At 40.5% G+C, this 24124-nt stretch overlaps 1 protein-coding gene and 1 long non-coding RNA gene across 2 annotated transcripts in view; both read right to left on the bottom strand.

The window, feature by feature from the left end:
- Positions 1 to 24124, bottom strand: part of LOC6536025 (neuroligin-3) — a 73745-nt gene that overhangs the window by 6593 nt on the left and 43028 nt on the right. Inside the window, exons 5-8 of the mRNA XM_002096604.4 lie at positions 8396 to 8671; positions 7313 to 7510; positions 6582 to 6974; positions 6038 to 6074 (exon numbers count right to left, since the gene is read on the bottom strand). Coding sequence (XP_002096640.3) covers positions 6038 to 6074; positions 6582 to 6974; positions 7313 to 7510; positions 8396 to 8671 — 904 coding nt within the window. The remainder of the gene's footprint in view (positions 1 to 6037; positions 6075 to 6581; positions 6975 to 7312; positions 7511 to 8395; positions 8672 to 24124) is intronic.
- Positions 16467 to 24117, bottom strand: LOC120321696. Its single transcript, XR_005561397.1, has 2 exons — positions 21681 to 24117; positions 16467 to 21618 (listed from the first exon to the last, which is right to left on the bottom strand). It is a non-coding gene; the product is annotated as an uncharacterized LOC120321696 (long non-coding RNA).

Raw genomic sequence — 24124 nt, 5'->3', positions numbered from 1 at the left:
CAGGACATTGACAGTTTACAAAGCGCACGCAGATAAATTCATGTTGGACCGACCCGACCCACAATGCAACGCTGCACTTTAGTTGCAGTTCAAAGCCAGGACCCCAAAGTGCTCCAATTTTCAACTCAAAAAGAGTTCTCATTAACTATTGACTTGATTGCGTTTGATTGGCTGGCAGTCGTCCAATTCCCTGTTAATTATCTATTCAATTGCAGTTCGCCGTGGTGCTTGACTTGAAATGTAGCTAGCCAGTGATTGGAAATACGGAAATACATAGATAAGTAGTTACCCTGATTATAGGATTATAGTCGGATATAAGGTATAAACTACGCACCAGTGACGATACTAGTAACATTTTACTTCCTAATACTTCCCAAAAGGTGTTACCGTAACATAAAATCTTAATTATCATTTATTAGGATAAATATAGTAAATGTTTCCTTTGCAACTACCCTGTTTGAGTAATTGAGTAAGTAGTTTATATTACTTCCATCACTATGGCTAACAGCAGAGCCGCACATCAAATATGGAATCGCAGCCAATTAGCTGTTAATAATATATATTAACATTGTAGAATGCCTCAAATACAAAGTGCATAAATCAAGTGGCCAACACCACTGGGCTTCAGAAATTTACAAAAGCCACAATGGCCAGCAGCGAGTTGAGCATTGCGAAACGAAGCCCAACATTTGCGTGCCTAATGTGCATAAATTAATTATATGCAAGTGGGCCCCAAGCAGGTTTTTGCCCAAAATCTTATCGGTTACTAAACTGACGACTCGTACCGCGGCAAAAGTCAAGATAAAGCTTCTTTGACACCCAACAAGGCAAACACAAGCTTGCCTGAAAAGAAGTCGAAACTTTAAATTAATTATAGTCACAGTGTTTACATGAAGTCATGCACTGCGGAAAAACATCACGTTAATTGTTCAACGTTTACTTAGGTTAAACATTTATCATACAATTTGTATGTATTAGCATACACAAGCTTATTTCAATACCAAAATATATGGTACATTACAAATGATTTTGAGTAACACTTTACAAGGTTGAAGCTATTTTGAATGTACTCGTATTTAGCTTTGTGTAAGCACAGCATATATGTACATACATGTAAAGTAGAGTTGGCTATCGATAGCTATCAACGTGCCCACTAAGGGATAGCATTACGATAGTTTTTAAGGAAGTAACATCACTAGCGTCGAGAAAATATAGCGAGTGCAAGGCATACGAAGAGCAGGAAATTACCATAAGATCGTAAAAAGTTAGAGTCCAGTTGTCAAGTTGAAAGTAGTCGTCGAGGGATCAAGTCCGAGCATATAAGTTGGTGTGTCGGAGGGTCAAGTCGTCGAGTCGTTGAGTCTTCAAGTTGCAGCCATCGCCAGCAGAGCCGAGGAGGCGCCATCTCAGTTAATTGTCATCCCGCAAGCTTTTGTTACACATCCAGCATAATTCTATTAATAAACTGGCTATAATGCCTTACATTTGGGGGCTCGTCCCGGTCTAAAGCCTTACATTTGAGGCCCGATCCGGTCAAATCAGTTGGATACATAAGCTATTTGCAATCCGTGGTGAAATTCAAAGCGTCAGTACGTCATCAGAAGAGAGCGTGTACTTAAGCATGAGCGACGACGAGCGAGAGCAAGAGAGAACGCATGCTTTAACACGATCGCAAACGCGCAACGGAAGGGAAGTTGGAAAAGGAGAAAATCAAAAGAAAAACAGAAGTGAACTGGAAATACAAACTCAGGAAGAGATGAATAACGAGAGTCTTCAACAAATAATTCAGCTTCTAACGCTGAAAATTCAAGCAGACGAAGCCACTGACAGGGAGCGGAATAGAACCACGATTTCAGCTGAAAATTTTGCGAATGTGGTTCCGGACTATGACGGAGAGACTATTCCTGTGGAGAAGTGGTTCAATAACTTTGAGCAAAATGCCGAGGCATATGGCCTGAGCGAACAACAGAAATACGTACAAGCACGTGGAAAGATTTCAAAGTTGGCAAAACTGTTCTTGGATTCGGAAGTTGTTAATACGTTTGAGCAGCTGAAAAACGTATTAATAGGAGAGTTTAGGCGTACAATGAGAAGTGCCGATTTACATGCCCAACTGGGAGATCGAAAGAAAAAGAAAGATGAGAGCTTCCAAGAGTATATTTTGATAATGAAAAATATAGCAGCACAAGGAACGATTGATGAAGAGTCTCTTATTGGATACATTGTGGATGGGTTAGATATACCAAGTGAATTCAAATTTAACCTGTACAGCTGTAAAGAATTTCACGAACTGAAAGAGAAATTCGAGATATATCAACGCAAGTGCATGTCCAATCAAGCCAAGTCGTACAGTGGTGGCAAGAAAAACATATCCAGTGCCAGTCACCGAAATACTCGTTGCTTTAATTGCGGGTCAGCGGAGCACCTAAGGAAGGATTGCAAGATGGATACCAAGTGCTTTAAATGTGAAGGCGTAGGACATATTGCAAGAGAATGTCCACAAATATCCAGATCTGTGCAGGTGGTTCAGTCTTCAAAACGACATAAGGCGATTAACGTGAACGGAATTGAAATAAATTGTCTGGTGGACACTGGAGCGGATGTGTCAATCGTTTGCAACTCAGTTTATAGGAAACTGACCGACGTGAAATTGGAAAAATGTTTCACTGTACTGCGAGGCCTAGGAAATGTTAAAACCATGCCGCTGGGTACATTTACGGGAGCTGTGAGCGTCGATGGAGCTGAGGTGGAACAAAAATTTTTTGTGGTTCCGGATAAAAATATTGAAGATGACGCACTGCTTGGTTTTGACTTCGCTTCTAAGTTCCGGGTCACGTTGGACGAAGAGGGATTCACTTTCACCAAGGTGTCAGCGCGACCAGACAGCGCTGGACATAATGAGCTAAGTATTTACAATATTGTCGAGACCGAGAATAACATATGCGTTTCCGAACAGTTCAAGCCGATAATTCAGCCGTTGGTCGACAGTTACAAGCCAGCTGAATCTCCTATCGAGTGCCCTGTTCAGATGAAGATCGTACCGGACGAACAAATAAAACCATTTCGTCACCAACCAAGCCGATATTCAGCTGTGGAAGCGACCGCCGTTAGAGATCAAGTGGACGATTGGCTTAAGAATGAAGTAGTACGGAAGTCATCGTCAAATTTCGCAAGTCGAGTTGTCATTGTGAAGAAGAAGGACGGAACAAACCGAATTTGTATTGATTTTCGTCAGCTGAACCGGATGGTACTCAGAGACAGTTTCCCTGTACCCTTAATTGATGAAGTGCTAGAAAAGCTGCAATCTGCGAAAGTATTCACTGTCATGGATCTCGAGAACAGCTTCTTACATGTACCGATCGAGGAGTCTAGTCGTCGCTACACTGCGTTTATCACCAAAGATGGTTTATTTGAGTTCTGTAAAGCACCGTTTGGATTTTGCAACTCACCTGCCGTGTTTAACCGTTTTGTCAATGCCATTTTTCAAAACCTGATACAAGAAGATGTCATGCAGATCTACGTCGACGATATAATCATATTCGCTCAAACAAATGAGGAGTGCATAGTCAAGCTAAAGAAAGTCCTGGAGGAGGCAGCTAAATATGGATTGCGCATTAAGTGGAAAAAGTGTTCCTTCTTGGAAAAGAGGATCAGCTTTTTGGGTCACACAGTGGAGGACGGCAAAATCTGGCCAGGAAAGGAAAAAACACAGGCTGTTCAGAAGTTTGCTCGACCCAAAAACATTAAAGATGTCCAATCGTTCTTAGGATTGACAGGATTCTTCCGGAAATTTGTACGAGGGTATGCAGTAATAGCCCGACCGCTAACAAATTTGTTAAAGAAGGACACCGAGTTTATATTCGAAGCCGAGCAAATGAGCGCAATGAACCAGCTGAAGGATATACTGTCGGATGAACCTGTCCTGCAGTTGTATAACAGAGAAGCACCAACCGAACTACATACTGATGCTTCTATGAATGGATTTGGTGGCATATTAATGCAGAGATTCGGAGGCGAACTTCATCCAGTTGCATATTGGAGCAAGAAAACTTCAGCAGCAGATTCAAAGCGCCACAGTTATATTTTAGAAGTTAAAGCTGCGTATCTGTCGGTCAAGAAGTTTCGCCATTACTTACTGGGAGTCGAGTTCAAGTTGCTCACCGATTGCTCAGCGTTTTCTCAGACGGTGAAGAAGAAGGATGTACCCAGGGAAGTAGCTGAATGGATTCTGTATCTTGAAGATTTCACATTCCAAGTTGAGCATCGTGCTGGAGATAAAATGAAACACGTCGACAGTCTGAGTCGCTATCCGATGGATGTTTTTGTAGTAGCGTCGGAGATCTCAGTTCAAATAAAGGCAGCTCAGCAGAAAGATAACTATATCTCAGCAGTTCTCGAAGTTCTCAAGTCGCAGCCATACAAGGACTTCCAATTAAAGGGAGGATTACTTTTCAAAGTAGTGGATGGTAATGAGGTCATAGTCGTCCCTAAATCAATGGAGAACGAAATAATAAAGGAAGCACATGATATTGGGCATTTTGCCCTGCAGAAAACTATGCATTCCTTGCAGCAACATTTTTGGATCCCGCATATGGAGAAAAAAGTAGGCCAAATCATCAACAACTGCGTGAAATGTATTCTGATAAACAAGAAGGTTGGAAAGAAAGAAGGTCAGCTGTTCTGTATTGACAAGGGAGATAAGCCACTACATACTCTTCATGTTGATCATCTCGGACCGATGGATGCGACTTCTAAGCAGTATAGGTTTATCTTTGCAGCCGTGGATGCATTCACCAAGTTTGTGTGGTTATTCCCAACCAAAAGCACTGGAAGCGACGAGGTCGTGAAGAAGTTGCAGGAATGGTCAGCTGTCTTTGGCCACCCACTTCGTCTCATAAGCGATAGAGGAGTCGCGTTTACGTCAAATCAATTCCAAGAGCATATGACCACAAATGGAATTGAGCATGTGTGGACTACAACAGGAGTTGCCAGAGGAAACGGACAAATTGAACGTGTAAACAGATGCATTATCTCAATGATAGCTAAATTGTCTGCTGAAGATCCATCCAAGTGGTATAAGTTTGTAGCGCAAGTTCAAGGAGCTATAAATTCGCATGTCCACTGCTCCACAAAGAAGACCCCGTTCCAGTTACTATTTGGGGTACAAATGCACAACAAAGTGAGCGATAATGTGTTGTCGTTGCTGGAGGAAGAAATAGCCAATGATTTCGATCAAGAAAGAAACCAGATGAGAATGGAGGCCCGAAGACAAATTCAAGAAGCCCAAAAAACGTACAAGAGGAACTACGACAAGAACCGAGTCATGGAAAGGCTCTACAAAGAAGGTGACCTGGTTGCTATTAAGCGAACTCAATTTGTGGCTGGTAAAAATTGGCCAGTTCGTTCATCGGTCCATACACAGTAACCAAGGTGAAGCGAAATGGGCGTTACGATGTTAAGAAGGCAGCATTCGGTGAAGGACCAGCTCTTACTTCTACCAGTGTTGATAACATGAAGCTTTGGAAATATGTAGCGGATAACGAAGATGCTGCGTCGTCTGGGTCAGACTCAGATTATCAGGATGGCCGAATGTAAAGTAGAGTTGGCTATCGATAGCTATCAACGTGCCCACTAAGGGATAGCATTAAGATCGAATAAGGAAGTAACATCACTAGCGTCGAGAAAATATAGCGAGTGCAAGGCATACGAAGAGCAGGAAATTACCATAAGATCGTAAAAAGTTAGAGTCCAGTTGTCAAGTTGAAAGTAGTCGTCGAGGGATCAAGTCCGAGCATATAAGTTGGTGTGTCGGAGGGTCAAGTCGTCGAGTCGTTGAGTCTTCAAGTTGCAGCCATCGCCAGCAGAGCCGAGGAGGCGCCATCTCAGTTAATTGTCATCCCGCAAGCTTTTGTTACACATCCAGCATAATTCTATTAATAAACTGGCTATAATGCCTTACATACATATGTACGTGTTTGTGTAGGGGCAGGAGTTCAGGTAAAAATAATTAAGCATTTGCTGGCCTGGCCCAACTTACCTTGACAACTTGTTAATGGCAGTTTTTCTCATTAATACTGCATTAATTAAAAAGTCCGCCGCGCGTTGTGAAAGCGTGAGCGTTGTTGGGCATTCGTGCAACCATATGTGTGAGGAAACATCATGTTCATCATCGTCAAGATCATCATCATCGGGAAAGCCGTTGGATCCGTGTGGGGATGAAAAGTGTGGAGGGAAAACCATCGCATTATAATTTATTTTAATTATGCAAAGGAAATGAAAGTAATTCACGAGTTAACGAAAACCGCGTTCAGATCCACTAATACAAATGTAATGAATTTAATTAACCCCTTTTCCTTTTTTTTTACCGTAATTAAATGAAGCAGAGTGCATTTTCTATAAATACTTTATACAAAACGTAATTTTGTAATAATGAGGTCTTTTCCAGTAGCACATTGCAATAAATAATTTCAACTAAACAAGAAAAGTCATAATACCAACACGGAATAAAAATTATATACATTTTAATCTAATGTCACACATTAATTCTGCATGCAACCAGCATGATGGGTTTCAAAACCCACCGATATTCTCGAGTTGTCCCGGTGTTCCCCAGCCGCCCGCAGCTGCGATTCCCGCCTCTCCGCCCAGTCCATTGCCGGCGGCCGTGGAAGCTTGAGCCTGAGCCTGGGCCGCCGGAGATCCTGGGGCGGGGGGCACGTAGTCGCCACCGTCGATGACCACGCCGTCGATGCTGGGCCCAAAGGCAAAGCCAAACTCCGGCGGACGAATGGGCACGCTGAGGAGCTGGTCCAGTGTCTTCTCGCGCAGGCACTTCATGAGGTGGGCGTGTGGGAGGTCTGAGGCGCAGTTCACGTGGTGGGCCACGATGGCAGCGTACTTGGCCGGATTACTGACCAATGACCATGGTGCCAGGCCGGATCCGGACATCAAGATGGCTCGGTTGAAGAGCAGGCCTAGGAAATGAGAGAGAGCACAGGCGAAGTCAGTTCACAGTTCTTGGAAAGAATGCAAAAAAAATGTCTAGGGAAAACTATTTTTTTATAAGGTTTTTAGTATTTTGTTAGTTTCATTGAATGTAAATAAAATACATGTTCAATGTTATGTAAGAATCATGTTACGCAGAACATTATAGTAACAGAAACTTTGTAGAGAAATTGAAGCCATCGCACCAATAACTCTTTTAAAATGAAATGGATAAACATATCACTTTTCCGAGTGACAAATGATATAGGGTCTGCCACATGTACATATGTAAGCTGCTACGGTCAGCGTGAATTGCTGTGGTACTCACCCTCCGGCACGGCCATCGACGAGATGAGGAAGTGAACGCAGGCGGCTCCCGTTCCGTGTCCTGCGAGGGTGATGCTGTTGGCATCCCCGCCGAAGGCCGCGATGTTCTCCTTAAGCCAGTGCAGCGCTGCAATGATGTCCATCAGGCCGTAATTGGCCGGCAGCTTGGAGTAGCGGTCCGTGTTGGCATTCAGAAATCCTGCAAATAGTGACCGGGGTTTTCCGCACTTAATCAGCACTTTTTCTTGCCGCCTGATTGGCTCGCGAATGGAAATTTAATCGAGCCGCCGCGTACTCGTGCAGTCAGTCGTCGGTCGCTTTGCCTATTTAAAATGTCAAACGCCACTCTTTTTTTCCCCGCTTTCCCGGGCGCGGAAAATGTGCAAAGTCACGCGTGCAAATCATGATGTCAGCACTTCCGTTTCCTCTGCAACAACAGAGGCGGCGGCAGCAACGGCAACAACGGCAGAGGGGTAAGCAGATTCGGGAGGGCGGCCGAAAGGCTGAGGGAAATGGGGCTGGCGCCAAATGAGGTCACACTTATTTCGTCTGTGCATTTATTTACACAGGGTATCGGGTCTTGCACAGTGGCGAAATTAGCTACCGGAAACTGAACTAAACAGCGTAATGCATTCCACTTTCAATTTAAAAGCAACACCATTAATAACGACGGTCAATTTATTGAACAAGTCTCTGAACCTAATGTGGATACTCTTTGAAGCGTTTGAATAGCTTAATGAATATATTTTGAAAGTTAAAGAAAGTAAACTTGTACCATTCAAGTTAAACACCCACTGTGCCGCTGGCGAATTTTGAGCCAGATTGTAGCTAAATAGTTGGATTATGGAATAAATGTACGCCTGGTAGCCGCTGCAGTTGCTCAGCGGAAGTGCAGTTGATGTTGCAGCTGGATGGGAAAGGGATGAAAGGAGGTTGAAAGGCTGGGAAGAGGGTCTATTGGGTGGCGCACGTTCGCTTCATTGCACTGACCTCACTCGCCCGTCCGTACGGCTGTCCTTCGTCCTTTTGGTCATGCCCTCGGCATATCAATTAGCATTAGGATTTGAGTGTGCAGAGCACTTACCCAGCACTCCGAGGCGATAATTTATGGTTACCACCAATATTTGTCCATAGCTGGCCAGCACGGATCCGTCGTAGGGATTGCCGCTGTTCCATTCATATGACTCGCCGTGCACGAAGACCAGCACCGGATACTTGGCGGGACTTCCACTTCCAGCCGACGAGGAGGACGATGAAGACGATGAGGAGGATGAGCTGGAGCCTCCGCTTCCCGATGACGAGGAGGTCGAGGACCCGGCAGACGAGGACGAAGAACTGCCCGAGGAGTCACGCGATCCAACTGTAACGTACAGAGAAATCAAATAATCATTAACACACACAAGGCATATTTATGGTCAATTTACTTCTTAGTTGAAGTTGTTAAAAAATAATACAACAAATTTCCTGAAACTCATCTACATAAATAGGATCAAAACACAACACTCATGTGCAATATTATATTTTAGTTTTCATTGCAGATTTTTTACAGTGCATTGACATGCAAAAAGAAATGTTAATTAACGCCATTTCAATTGAAGGAAACGACGGAGATAAATTTTATAATGGGAAAGCTGAAATTGATTGTCTTTCCGGTGGAAATCCGGCAGAAATATTTCAAGTCTCCAATGAGGAAAATAATTGCGGCAGCAGAGATTCACGGTCTTCGTCTTTAAACCGCTGGCCAAAAAGCCAAAACCATTAATCAACTCTGCCTACGAAAATAGGTAAACAAGGCATTAAATCAGGTTCGATTCAGAGACAAATATACGTCTAAGCCCTGAAAATAGCCAAATAAGACGCAAACAACTCTTTTCCCGTTTGGCTTCTGTGACGAAAGCCCCAAGTCATTGAAGGCTCTCCAAATCTAGTGGATCCTAATCGAAACGGACACGTTTTGGAGCTTAAGATATTTACGTATCGAAAGGCTTTTTTCTTAAGAAGAAAAAGGTATGGCAGTGAATTGGTCCTTTCTTTTCTGCTGACGTGTGTAGAGTAATCCTCAGATAGGTATGAGCCTTTGAAGTCGCACATTTGCGGATTAAGGCTTATACACCATCTTTCTATTTGACAGTATTTTTTTACAGTTATCATAGCTTTTTGTAATAGAAATTAAGTAGCATTAAGCCAACAACGTCAAACACTCACAAAATAATTAATATATTAAAAGTTATTACAAATAAAACAATGCAATAGTAACCAGTAACTTTAGAAATATTTATTTGACGTGTGACATCTTAGGGCTTTCCTAAAATTCAAATGAAATATAAATAAAATTAAATATTTTATTTACAAAATATCAGTTCTCCTTTACTTATGATATCCTAGTGCAGCCACGTTTAAGGATTGAAGTTTATTGGTTTAAGATGTAACCTAAAACCTAAAGTAATACATCACTTTAAGGTTAGCTTCTAGTAAAACTTCATCCACTTTGAAGCAGAGAACACGAAATCGCTCGCAAAATGCAAACATAAATTTATCTTTGAAAAAGAAGGAAACGAGGAGGAAAGAATAGTTTGTGCAGCTGCATCTTTACTAGATACATATCGCATGTATCTGAGTACACGCTTGTATCTGAGCTAGTCAACATCGGGCAAAGTCGCCCCACCTCCACCTTCGGACCACCCACCAGTCGCCACCCACCGAACAAAAGCCCCAACAACAAGGATAACAAAAGCAATATGAGCACGGGTTTCTCGCCTGCTGCCCACATAGAAAGTTCCTCGCTGGAACAAAAGAAGCTGCTTATCAAAGCGGAAAAGAGTTGAGGAGGCGTGGGGTTTTGGTTTGGTATATGGATGTTATGGGAGGTTTTGCTACCAAGAGTTAGAAGAAGTGGCGAAACGAGCACCACATAAAGGCCAAAGGAGAAAAGCAAGTTACTGTGTCAGTGACTTTTATAAATAGCGCGAACAAAGACTGACTCGTGGCACGTGTGTGACCTCGTGCAATGAATTGAGGCGGGTCCACATCACATATAGATAGATACCTATTGAAACCTGGCCAAAACCCACTGCTAAACAGTGCTTGTGTGTTAACGTGCCACGAAATGAAAACCAAAGTCAATATGTGTGAAAAATGTTCTCGCCTTGATGTCACTGCGGTGTCACAATTCTCACATTTCCAGCTAATTCAATGATTTTCTCCGAAATGAAAAAAGCTATTTGCTTATTTTAATTACTTTAAAATTTAGATTCATGTCAATTGCGACAATAAACGTTCTAAATTACTATGCGTTATTAAGATGACGTCCTCATCGTCTCTTCTTAACATTTAAACTGCAATACGCTTAGACCACACCAAGTATTTGTTTATTTGTAAATGGTTCCCAAATGCTCTAATTTTGAATACTAAAGAAACGTTAAATAGTTTCTTCTATTAGATAATGTGTTTATCTTTATCTTTACATTGACTCCTTATATTAAATTAAAAAGCTTTTAAGTACATCGTACTTAAGCGGTTAAATAATTTGCTAGTGCAGAATCTGGAATTTTATTTCAGCAAATTACCCCGTAAAATGAATACAAATTTCCGTATTAGTTCTAAGAAACTTTTTAAATGTAACAAGCTATAAATTCCTTGAAGGCCGCAAAAATTCAAAGCCCCCAGTCATTACAGTAATTTGAGGCCAGAAAGGTTCTTCCCAAAACGAGGGGTGAAGGGGAAGCCACGTAACATGCAAACAGCATTTAAAACTTGTCTCCAAAACTTCCGACCACCCGCACAAAAACCCGGCCAGAAAACTTTTGTTGTCATTTCAACAAAAATGGCGGCGTTTTCTGCAAGTTGTAGGCCCCGGGGGATGCTACTTACAACAACCAGAGAGAAAGGAATTAAACTTTTATGACTGCCCTCCAGAAGAAGTCAGCACACATATATTGCACTGAGAAAAGCAAAGCATGAGTTTGCAAAATGGTTGTTTTTTTGGACCTCCTAAAAAGCTAGACAAAGTTGAAATCACATAACTCGTTATATAACCAGAAAAAGCTTGAGCTTTGTTAAAACAATGTATTACTTTTCTTGGACATTTAATTTTATTTGCTTATTTTCAATTGAAATACAAATTGAAATCTTTTCAAAATAGCCTTTAGCTTAACGTTTAAGGTCTCTGTGCACCAACAGATCGCAGTCAGACATAAGTTTAGCAGGAACCGCCTACAACTGCACGCCTTAAAAAAGTTGCACAATAGTTTTGCTGGGTGCTTGGCAAAAAGTTTGCTCCGCATAATTCTGGCAAATGTAAATATTTTGCAGGAACGCGTCTACAAATGTGTGTTGCCGGAAAACTAATGCGACTTGCGGGGCCCACTGTCGGGCTTGTTAATAAGTTGAACATGTTTTAATTTACATGCTCACGCTGAGCCTGGGCTGCCATTCAGTCAGTCCCATTTATTTGCGACCGGCAAATCACAACTAGGAAGTCAACTTCTCAGGCAGTCTCGACTGAAAGTTGCCGCTGGGAGTTGCCGTCTTTCGGAGCAGTGTTATTTTGACTAGCATAAATTTAATCAAATTTGTGGCATGTGCCAAATGTGCGAACAATTTTTGACAGTGTCTGAATAAATGAAACTATGTGATTGACTCTGCTAAATCAGCACTCACATACATAAGGCAACTGGCGAAAGGATAAAAGCGTATGACAGGATTTAATTTTTGAGCTCGCAGAGAGAAGTTCTGAATAAAGTATTTATAATGCAATTTGTTTATTTGCAAATTTGACTTCCATTGTTGTTCAATTAAAATGTTGCCACTTGATATAGGATACTTTAATGGAATCGGACTACATGCTCGTCTCTACTTTTTAACTTTAAATTATATAAAATCTATATTAAATTTGTTTAATATTTTGTAAAAATGTTTACCTGGGTTTACTAATTGTGTGCCAACATTTTTTTCACAATTTTTGTAAACAAAGCTTAGTTAACACATCAAAAATGAAGAACAATTTGTTGATAATTAAGTTGTTGCTATTGAAATTCATTCTGAAGTATGCGCACACAGTATTGAACTGCTTGTTTTACACCCATTTTACACCACATTTTTACACCCAAAACAAAACCAATGAACGACAAAAAGGGGTAAACCAAAACAGAAGACGGAGAGGAAACTGTGTCGGAAAAGAGCCTTCAGGCAACCAAAAACTAGGTGAAATCAATATTCTCAACTCATTTTGCTTGGCCTGCTGGCAGCCGCATTGTCGTCGTAGTTTTTAGACTTTTTACAAACTTAGAGAAACCCTTTCATTTCCTGCTCCCCAAACAATGTTACTTGGGTTCGATGGAAGATGCTAAAAATCTAGTTCATTTCGGTATATCGTAGTTCTAGAGAGAAAATTTCATTTCGTTGAGCTTCAAGTTTAGTGTCGTCCATTGTTATACACCAAGTGCATTCATTGAAGTACAGCAAATTCTGGTCAAGGGGCATTATGTAAGCTGGGCTCACAAAATATATTGCTTCAGAAAACTAAAATAAAAATGCAGGTCTTCATCGGGTGTTAAATACATACGAGTATTGAGTATTGTGCAGACTCATTGTTTGCTGTATTTAAGAAATTTCTCTAATTGTTTGCTGTCACAAGTTGAATTTGGAGTGAATACTAAAAAAAATCATGATCTTCATCAGTTTATTTTCCGTCAGAGTGGTTCGTGCTTTTTGTTTCCAGTCCTTATCGATTTAATAAATTTCAGAGTTGCTGGGTCTTCAATTTAATGTTCATTGGGCTTTCGGTCCGTGGAAATGTTTCGCCGGGCTTTGAGTTATCCAGGTGACACAGTTACGGTCACGTAAGTTTTCTTTTTCTATCATTATTTTTTCGACATTTTGCACTTTATGGCCAAGCTGCTGGTCCCCTTAACTCCTGAACCGAAGCTGTCCCACAGCTATTTTTTCCGTCCTCTGGCTTTAAGTGGCGAGTGCATTTTCGGTTTCGTAGTTTATTACTTTCGCCTAAGTTTTTCTTTGCGGCCCATTTTTATGTTTTCGAGTCTGCGAAACTTTTAGCTCGTACAAATGAATGAAACTGGTTGAATATATTTTCAATATTTTTTCAGACCTTTTCTATTGCTTCCTGTAGTTTTAAAAAGCTTGTTAAACTGTTGCCAGTATTATAGGTCTTAAGTGATGTTGGTAGATTACACAAACATGTTCGGGGCTTCAAAAAAAGCACATAAAGTTGGTAACTTCTATAAGCCCCATAAGTGAATTAAATAATTCAGTTGGCAGATAAGATATAAATTGGAGTTTCAGGTTATGCTGCGGAATACAAGAAAATGTTTTGCTAAAATGTATTAGCCAAAAGTCCATTGGTTAAATACCAATTAAAGTTCCTGTGGTCATTCGCAGAAACTTGATTTTCCATTTAGTATTTGTCTCAAATAGCACGAGTGAGTAGGCAAATATACTCGTAAATGCAAAAACTCATTTAAACTTCAAGTTCTCGGGGTGGTAACTTTCACAAATTTTATGAAAAGAAAGTTTTCGAATATTCCAAGGCGAGTTGAAAATGTTAGAGTTTAAATTCTGTACGCAGCTGGAGAAAAGCTGGCAATTCCAACCTAAATGACCCATATAATCTCGAGTAATCTGTGACTCTATATTGTTAATAAACCCAACGGATGAATTCTTGGCATTTAAAATATTGCACGTCCTTTGCGAATATATTAGATGTAACCAACCGCAGGAAACAAAGCAAAATGTCAAAAAACGAAGGAGAGATGAAATTATGATTTCGTCATGCAAAATGCGGCTAAGCACTCATAAATAAAAAACATAAAAGCTCATAAAAGAAATATTAATGCGTCTGTGAGAGCGGGAAAGTATGAAGTTATCACGTGACTCCTCACGCACATTGCACGCCATAAATTACAAAGTACTTTGCCCGCCAAAACTCAATTTACATTCATGTACACAACACCCAAACACACACGAGCTCCGCTCACCCACACAAATGCCCTTTGCTTCCTTGCTGATAAGCCCGAAATGAATGGGAGGAGCACACGGAAAATGCGACTGGAAAATGCTTCAGGAAAGTGGGGAAGCTGAGGAAAACCCAGTGGCAGGCGCGTGAAGAAAAAATTGTTGCATTAAATTAGGCGCACAGAAAGAGTGGAAAACTTTACGATGCGTCACTTGGCCCACGCCACACTTAAATGCCGATAAATCATTAAAAGAAAAAATAAGGGAAAACTCTGCGAAGACGAACCAAATCGAGTCAAATGCAAATGGAAAATGTTGCTGGCACAGCGCTTGATATGCTCTCTTTTCTCCTATTTGCTGAACTTTTACAACCCACAAAATACGATTTTTATTGCCTTGGCCCTGTGGCAGCGTCTGGCACTTCATAAAAATGTAAAATATTATGATGCCTCCGGACACATTCACTCAAAACGCATTGTGCGAGATCCTCCCGACTTTTGCTCATATTTGCCGTGCGGCAAATGGGAAAAATCCAGGCGTGTGCGATAATTTCTTTTGAAATGTCATCTAAAATGTTACTGGTGGAAATCATTGGCATTTCGGGTTTCATTAACGATGCCCTTAGCCCATCACCTGTTAGCACAAGTAGCTCCAGCTGCCATTTGCAAGGTAGTTAAACTCATGTAGGGACTTAATGTGAGCCACCGATATACCCGGCGTATACGTAATAAATGGTTCTGCAGGCCAGAGAAGGCGATGCTACGATAGCTGCCTGGGATGCGGCCAGAAACAGAACCCGGCCACTTAATCTTAATGCATTCTACCGCTTAACCCTTGCATCAGCTTAACTCCGGCTTAAGCCAGCCAGCCGGAGTTTTGCATACGAGCGCTCAAGTGAGACTGCATTCTAACGAAACCAATATGCGGCAGACACATGACTTCTAAAAAAGAATTGTGGGTAAAAACGAAAGCCCTTAAATGCGTTGCACACCGCGGAAAAATTTTACAGCAATACAAAAATGTAAATTTAAACGGGCACTGAATGGAAATACATTTCTTTTCAGCATGACTTATATATGTGTATGGAACATTTTCGAGAAATTTACCATTGATCAAAGATACAAAGGAATAGGATTCCAAGAATAAGAGGCTTCCAATCTATTATTTCGAAACCGAAATTCCATGCCAGCGTCCTATAAAACCAGGGCTTTTATTATTTAAATTAGGTGTGTATTTTCCCAAAGTGTCGAGCTGCAACGGGAAGATAAGGGGGCTGGATGGGCGGAAGAAAATGTCTGGACCAGAAGGGAGACCCGATGTGGCTCCTGGCCCTGAATGTTGTTGCAAATTGAAATATGCAATTTGTCGTGAGAGATTTTGTGTGGCTTTGCCGCTGACTACGACTGCAAGCAAGTCCTGCTGTGCTGGGTCCGCGTTCCCGGCGTACCAGCTCCCTTTTCTTTCCGTTTCCATACCCTTTTCAATTTCAACGTATTATCGGTTAACAACATTATGTCAGCGTTCAGGCGTAAAACTGCTTAAGAAAATTGCGGACTGGGAAAAAATGGCGAATAGAAATTGGTTGGAAGTCGTTTTGAAATCGAAGCAAGTGCTTCGCCACCTTAATAGTTTTCCTTTCCTGATTTTCCCCCGGACCCATAGCAATTTATGTGGAATCTGCCACATAATTGCGTTCCAGTTACATTTTGTACACAGTTCTCGAACGCGCTTACTTTTCTGCATTTGTTGCAGCCCCGTAAATGTGTCATACATTGTGCCGGGACACCAGGGCGAATGCATAATGTGCACCCTATTTACACTCGGGCTTTCTTATTCGCATTTTATGCTGCATTTTAACGACCCCGTGTGCCTTGTGCCATCCATGGGGAAAAGTCCGCACATAATTGATGGCCTGCACATGGCAAGCTCATCAATAACTAACATGACGTATGTGTTATAAACAAATAAGCACAAAAACTCATCCATCGTCGGCATCATCAATATCCGCTAGATACGGCGAGAAATTGTCAAAATATTAATGGCCATCAAGTAGTTCGATCTGCCTGTTGTAGCAAATTTATGTCTATTGCTACAACTATTCGAGAGTGTTCTTCCCCAGCCGTTTTTCCTGCCATCTTTGATTGATAAATTTCCTTTTACGGCTGCCATTCTTTCAGTCTTTCTGTTCTTTGCCCGGCCATTTTCTTCTTATGGCTTCGTTAGTAAATTATGGCCACTTCCGTTTTTGCTGTCTAATAAACTGAGCCGTCATATGTTGTGCGTAAGTGTGTGCGCGATGGCTTACTTATGGGATGCTGCCGTTCTGCCGTCCTGCCGAACTTCACTTTTGTTTGGCCACCGAAAACAAATTGACGTAAGTCGTGTGTAATTTATAATGAAATATTATATTCGCTCGTGTAGCAGTTAGGCAGTCAAGTGTGTGGGAGGTAATAAATGACAATGTGTGGTGTGATATCTGGCCGGCTGAACGTGTTTTTGAGACTTTGAGTGGCACTGGAGAGTATTTTTGTAGGTAATTTAGTGCGTGTTTCCTGGTCATGAGGCGAAATCTCTAAAAACGTTTAAACAGCTAAGTTTGATTATGCAATCGATTAAATCAATTCAAAGGCAGTTCATGGAATTTATAATTAACGTATGTGAGATTTAAAAAGGTTTGTTAAAACCAACGCAATCGAAGACTAATCAATTAGAAACCTTGGCGGCCTCTAAAGGTTTTGTAAATTACGTTGGGCAAAGAAAACGCAAAATTTGATTTGAGCCTATGTAAATTATAAAGAACTCAGACCTAAAGGTTCATTTACACCGATCTTTTGATTACCCGCAAAGCTATCAAAAAGGAATTTAGTTTTCACTTAAACTTAGGATTACTTGGCGTGCAGTTGGCAGTTTGAAATGCGAAGAGGGGTGGAAGTCTTAGGACATTTTTTGTTGCACAAATTAGGCAAATACCCAAAATACGTAAGTCAACTGTTCACTTATTCGGTCGACTGAAGGCAACAGCTCAGATTTTTGTGTGTTTGCAAACATGCCTCTACAAATTCGTGGCTATGTGTCTAATGCACTGCTAGCATGCAAAATGGCAGTCAGTATAACGCCCTGTAATTAGACTATGACACGCTAAGTGCACGAACACATGGAAGTAAAATGGCAATTCAGTAAGGACCTTCGGGGAAATGTCTTGGGGTAAATGCTTCAAGTGCATGCAATGAAAGTTACTTTCCGCTTTCTTTCGGCGGACTTTGTGCCATTTGCATGTTCTATTTGCTTGGACTTGCACATTTTCCATTTCAATTTGGCCACACACTCCTTATTCTGTCTGGAAAAGTATTCCTTTTCCTTATCTGTAAAGCCTTCCAAACTGACCCTCGGGCAAGTTGGAGGCGTAAGAAGCCAATTATGAACTTTGACTTATCAATTTCTTGGTAAATGACCGCACACACTAAAATGCTCAAATTCTTTTGGACACATTTAATGCGCAATTTAAATTCAATGCCTTGGGTTCTTGCTACATGTATAGCTCACTTTCGAGGGTCAAGTGGCCATTGAAAAGGTGAACTCACTTCGACCATTTTCCCGGGATGTGACAAATTTTTCATGCATATTTTATACGTTGGCTTTGAGTGTTTCACGGCCCTAACAGTGTATGTGTGTGATTGGTTGTGTGTACATGGGAAACTTTGTGTGAGTGACCCCGGGATGGAAAAACAAAAATACACATTTTACAAGGTGGTTTTGGGTGGAGTCTGGGCTTATTCCTGCGCGGTTATAAATATGGTTGGCGCTTTAAAAGCGCAATTTTCTGTGTCAATATTGAATATTTAAATTTGTATAAAAGGGGGAAATATGTATATAAAATCCGACATATCATTCATCGAATATTAAGTGCTCTACAAAAACCCATAGCTTAAAATTAACATTTCAATTTTCTGTTAAATACAGAATTATAACATCATGTGCTTCGAAAAATTTAACCTTCTATTACCAAATTAACCCATCATTGATTTTGCAGGCTTACCTGTTACTTTTTTTGTTCAGACAATATTTTATGAAATTAGAAAAGCCTATCTAGCGAACAAGAATTATCCCTCTACGTACACAGTGTTTAACAACTGCAACGGAAAAGATTATGGTATATCCGAAAACGAAAAAATGCCAGAAGTGTCATGCGACATTGTTTCATAACTGTAAATGACAGAAGGAAAGCGGAAAAATGTCACACACACGAGCACATTTATACACAAATGGCGGCCATCAGCAGAGACTTTGCGTTTCATACATATTGTAGATTTATTGATAGCGCTCCACGTTCACACAACCAAATACGCTAGCCTATGAGCAGAACGCATCTGCACAGAGAAAAATTCAGGAAACCACCTGAGCAGGCAATTCTGGCCCAATTACATATTAGATGAAATTGAAACTACATAAAAATTCGTATTTGTTACGCTTTGTGTGCTTTTTTTATGTATAAAGAAAGTGAAATAATTTTCCTCAGTGTAAAGAGCCACGGCGACACATACACAATCAACATAAACGCTTTCAGTTAAAGTCAATATGTAGTCAAGCGCTTCGTTTATAACACAGAGTTGACAAAAGTTTCAGACGCCCCTTTTCTGTCAGCCGCTTTTTTCTGCTCATATTTATGGCTTCTATCGTCACTTGAAGGTAGTTATTCCAGAGTTATTGTAGAAGCTTGTATACTTGTATGTTGGCAAAGCCTAGGAAATTGCAATCGCAAGCAGCAAATACAATCAGCAACACAAACGCAGACACAATCCCAAAGGACGAGTGACTATCCCTCTCGACGAAGGAGTTGCGCAAAATGAGCGATTTGATGTATGTACTTATGTCCTGGGAATCCCCTAATGAAAATCGATTTGCGGGTTCTTGTTTAAGCCGTGATTGCAGGCCGACTAGCGGACTAGAAGCGAGAATGGTTACTTACTACTAATTGGAAAGCTTTAGAAACTGAATCTCTAGTTTGAAACTGTTGTATCGGATGCACTATAAAAGTAGGCTGACATTTAAGATTTTGTAATATAATATTACCTTAAAACTATTTATCATACCTAAATTATTAGTAATTAGTCAATAGAGAAGAGCTTGTGTTTGTATACAATTAATTATTTTTTTATAATTAAAATAAAAAAATGATAATTTTTGCTCTTAGTCGTTAATCTCCTCCCAAAATACCGCGAGTTTAAAAATTCATCTGTAATTTTTGTATAAATTTCTCAAGTTTGCAACTAAAATTACTTGGAATTAGCATTTTAGAAGTTTGTTCGTCATGAAGTGTAGCAGAATCCTCAAAATCAGTTCAGTTCCGTAAATGGAAGATTCAAGTTTCAGGAGTCCGCTTGCTTTAAGACATGCAAATGCTGATGGAAATCTTTGGGAACTTGACACTAAATGGTACGCAGGGGCTGGGGAAATAATAAATGTAATTTCGAAATTTTCCGTTTCCTACTCTCCCTTGTTGCGTTTGGCAATTGTGTCTGGCGTAAGAAAATGGGAAAAGTAACCTCATTCTGGTCTTTGTCTGACCCGATTCACTCCCCCACCGACAATCACATCCAGCTGCAATTCTTGTGCAAAGTTTACGGGAAGCAGACAAAGTAAAAAGTTTACTTGTTTTTCTTTCCTTTTTTCAGCTCTGCAGTTTATTTTCCTTTGGCCGCTTTATTCCGCGTTAATTTGACTACTGTGTAACAGAATGGGTCTTGCCTCTATTGTTGGCATTCATATGCATAACTCTTATATCGGCAGTGCTCAGATAAAAAAAGTTAAAAAGAACTTAATTTCCGTGTGAGACCAGGAACACGCACCAGGCGGCTCTCGTTTCGATTTCCGGTTCCGCTTTCGGGACCGACTGACTTGTGCCGCCGTTTGCGTGTGGAATGTGGCACGCACTCGGGCACACATCAATCTCCCATCCCGTTCACGGACCCTATCTCATTAATAATGTGTATTCAAAGGACTGGAATTCCCAATTTGATTGGTTAGGGGATAAGGAGGGGATTGGTTATAATGAAAATCTTTACACAGAAAATAAAGTTTTCCCTAAAATAGTTCTTTAAGTTTAAATTTATTCCGTACATTTATATAACTTTTTTGAGTTGTTGCTTTTTGAATCGAGAGTCACATATTGAGGATATTTTTACAGTGCTCATGATAAATATTTGTTTATTTTCAGGTGAACGCAATCAAACAAGCTTTTGGCAACGGTCGATTGGCTTACTGAAAACCATTTTCGAAACCATAGACACAAAGGAAATATTTCATTATGAATTCAGCCTACATTGCTGCGATGGATTATGGATGCAACTGTTTCTATTTGCATAGATAAACAGGTCAAGAATACATTTATCAATTGGCCAATGGGCAAGAAAGCCCTCATAATGCGCTATTAAGTGAGCCTTTAAGAGCTTAATCACATGGAAATGCTAGAGATTAGAAATTATGACATTCATTTTTCACCAATCCCCGATTTGGGGATATAGGCCATTTCTCAGTGGGCAAACAAAAGTCAGTTAAGCACAAAATATGGCCAACATTCAAGCAGCTGATAAACTTGAAATCTACACACGAACGAGCAGACCAGATGAGGGTTCAAAGCCCGGAGGGGCATGGTTGTAGGGGAATAAAAAGCCCAATGGACTTTTGCCTGGAAAAGCGGCAAATCATGCTTAATGTGGCATTTGTATGTTTATTTTTTTTAACATTTTCCTTCTACGCTTTCCTCAGCGAGAACAAGCCAAGGACTTAAAAGGGACACGGCAACAACAATAATGCCGTAAAAAGGCAGCAAATAAAATAAAATAGACGAGATGCGATGCGATGGGAAAGGGCACAAATAAAGAGCAGGGCCAGGAGCAAGACGCAGGCAAAAGCAGTGGCGATGGCATGGAGCAAATAAAAGCCAAAGAGGCGAGAAAGGACTTCACTAAGCAGCGGTCCAAAGCAGAGAAAAGCTAAGATGATATAAATTTTATTGTCATGTCCAAGTAGATTAAACTAGCTGCATATCCATCCGAGTCCAGAGTCCCGAATTCCGAATTCCGGCTCCTCGAATCCCGTGGACGGAGCTCAAAAAGTAGCTACCAAAAAAGCAAAAGAGATTTATGTGCTTATGCGTCTGTGCTTTTGTGTGTGTTGAGGATAATAACGCAGAAAATTCATATTCGGAAATTGAGGGGGCTTGGGATTCACACAAAAAGAGCTGCACAATCTTTCATTCTTTTGACATTCAGCCGTGAAGTAAGATCACCTTGAAGGCTCTAAATGTTTTGCGGTACAATCTGTGGCAGTAGTAGCCTGTATGAATTATTTTTCGGAAATAAATCTTTAGCCATATTTTATTTGTATTTTTTATTCACCTATCTTTCCCACCAATATTCCATTAACAATTCAGCTCGGCTTTGTATCACCTTTCTGTGCCTAACTCACAAATCACCCATAAAAATATAAAATGACTTATTTCTCTTGGTGCCCTTCTGACAGTTGGACAACCCCAGGCAAAAAACGGAGGCTTCAGCTCATTAGGATAAACTGTACAAAATTTACATATTCCGGTTTTATTTTCTCCTTTTTAAACGATTTATTATGAAATGCCCAAGGTCCTTGATTGGATGAGTTTGTTATCCGTTGTAAGTATGTCCTTATGTCTGCTGCCTCTGCTTTGCGCAAAAAGTTGTCCTGTTTTTCAGTTACTGCTTATCCAATTATCAAAACCAGACATTTAATTTTCCCTTTTACTGGCGCTTGCCCTCGACAAATTGCTCGTTCAATTAGCTGCCCTTGAAGATGATCACTGCACTCGAAAAGCGTACACATTTTCCAATTCAATTTAGGTCCGCGTCTCAAGTTTCGGCGCAAACAATTTATCATAATTTTCCAAAGAAATAAATGAGAAAAATAAATACTCTTGCAATTCAGGAGGGTTGGCACGCCTTCATCGACAAGAGACCTTTTCTGCCATCTGCTGTCGAAGACAAATTGCAGGTAAATGTAAATTCTTTCATACTTGAGTGAATCTTTATTTATTCTATAGGTATTTACTTTTATTCATTTTTTATGCTGAATAAGGACGACATTTTCCTTATAGGCTAGCCGAAAAAGTGAACCGTTGTTATACCAACATAAATTCATTTAATTGGACACTACTAATGCAAGAGTCTGTGGGGCTTAGCTTTATATCTATGGGCGGTCCGAAATCATTAAATAATAAAAAATAAATAAGTAATAAAAACATCATTTAAAAATATTTATTAAATATTTTAAAAATATTTATTTGTGCCCAATGCACAATTATATAATCTTAAAGTACGTTGTAACTACAAATGTCAAATAGCTATGAAAATATATCTAAATTTCATTCGGAGCAAATACATTAAGTATACGCCTCGGCAAACTGTAAGTTAATTGAAAGCCAGCGGCGAAATCAAGGCAACTGTCTCTTCAAATGATAGACGACTGTCTTGGTGAGGAACTGCCTGACAGACTGAAGCAGTCGCTCTGCGGCTGAAACTCCATTGCCGTCGAGCAGTATATTAAATTTAGCTCTTAACGCGCTGATAGACAATCAAATTTACTTCGATTTGCAGTGCAGTCTTCGACTCCCCTGCTGACAGGTGCCGCGCTATTTGAGTTTCCAGAGTTGGCTCAGTAGTTGGCCCAGTTGGCTCAGTTAGATGAGATAAGTGAATGCCGCTGATGGTTCCCATTAAGTCCCAGTTACACGTCCGGATTCCCCACGGCCAGTGCTCCTTTGGGTTTTAATTAAAATGTAATTTACTACCCTGTCAAACGGCGGCGGCTTCGTTGGAGTTTGCTGCCGTTGCATTTCCCAATGGCCAGCTGAAGTTGACTGGCAGACTGACGTATAGACATCCAGACAGATCGATACAAAAAGAGCTGAATATTTAAAGAGCATTCGGATTCAACAAGAGAGGACGCTATGTTTCTCAAGCTGTTATAAAAAGAAGTGAATATCAAAAAAATATTCATATTCAGCAATCGATTTCTTTAGTCGATTACCCCGACTACCAGATTCTTGGTACCAGATACCAGATAACAAATCTCGAACTTTAGAAATTCAAAGGCTATGGGAGGTTTTTTTAATCCAGTAACATTTTCTTACTGCCAAAAATTAACAAATAAATTGATATTTTAGTGGAAAGTTAAAAGTTTTAGTGCGTTTAGCCTACAACCAAACCTGTTTTGAAAACTGACTGAGTAAAGTGAAGTCTCCCGTGGCCATTTTAGACCATACTGAACTCAATTTATAAGATGAAATTTAATGGATCCCCAACTACTTTCACGCCTTTACAGCTCAAAAAGCAAAACAGCTGCAGACAAATGTGGCAAATCGCTTTGGATTTTCTTCTGAAAGGACCAGACATTCTTTTAGGCATAAATTTGGCCACTTTGCATTCGGGACCTTGAACCTTCTTCTCGGCTTAGCGTATTTTTTTCGGAATTTGAAAAATGCTCAAGCATTTGTCCATTCGCGTGCAGCACAAGCACAAAAAAATATTAAAACCTTTGTGAGAAAAATCCAAAAAAAAGATATTTTAAACTTTACCAACGCTGACCCTTTTCTGGCGTTGGCCTTAGGGATTAACGGAGGAAAGAAAAATTGAGCAGAGTTTCCCCGACCAGCTGGCTACCAATTTATTCAAATGCCTTGCAAAGTGCTAAATAAACAAGACTCAGTCCCCCGACATGGTCATGTCATTTTTCTCGGTTTTAGCTGGATGCAAAAAAAAATAAAGCACTCTTATTTGGTGTTAGCCAAAACCCCGTTCGCCCTCGCACTCAC

The sequence above is a fragment of the Drosophila yakuba genome, chromosome 3R (assembly GCF_016746365.2).
Source record: "Drosophila yakuba strain Tai18E2 chromosome 3R, Prin_Dyak_Tai18E2_2.1, whole genome shotgun sequence".
Lineage (NCBI taxonomy): Eukaryota > Metazoa > Arthropoda > Insecta > Diptera > Drosophilidae > Drosophila > Drosophila yakuba.
Note: the sequence above shows the minus strand (reverse complement) of the source record. Positions and strands in the feature narration are given on the sequence as shown.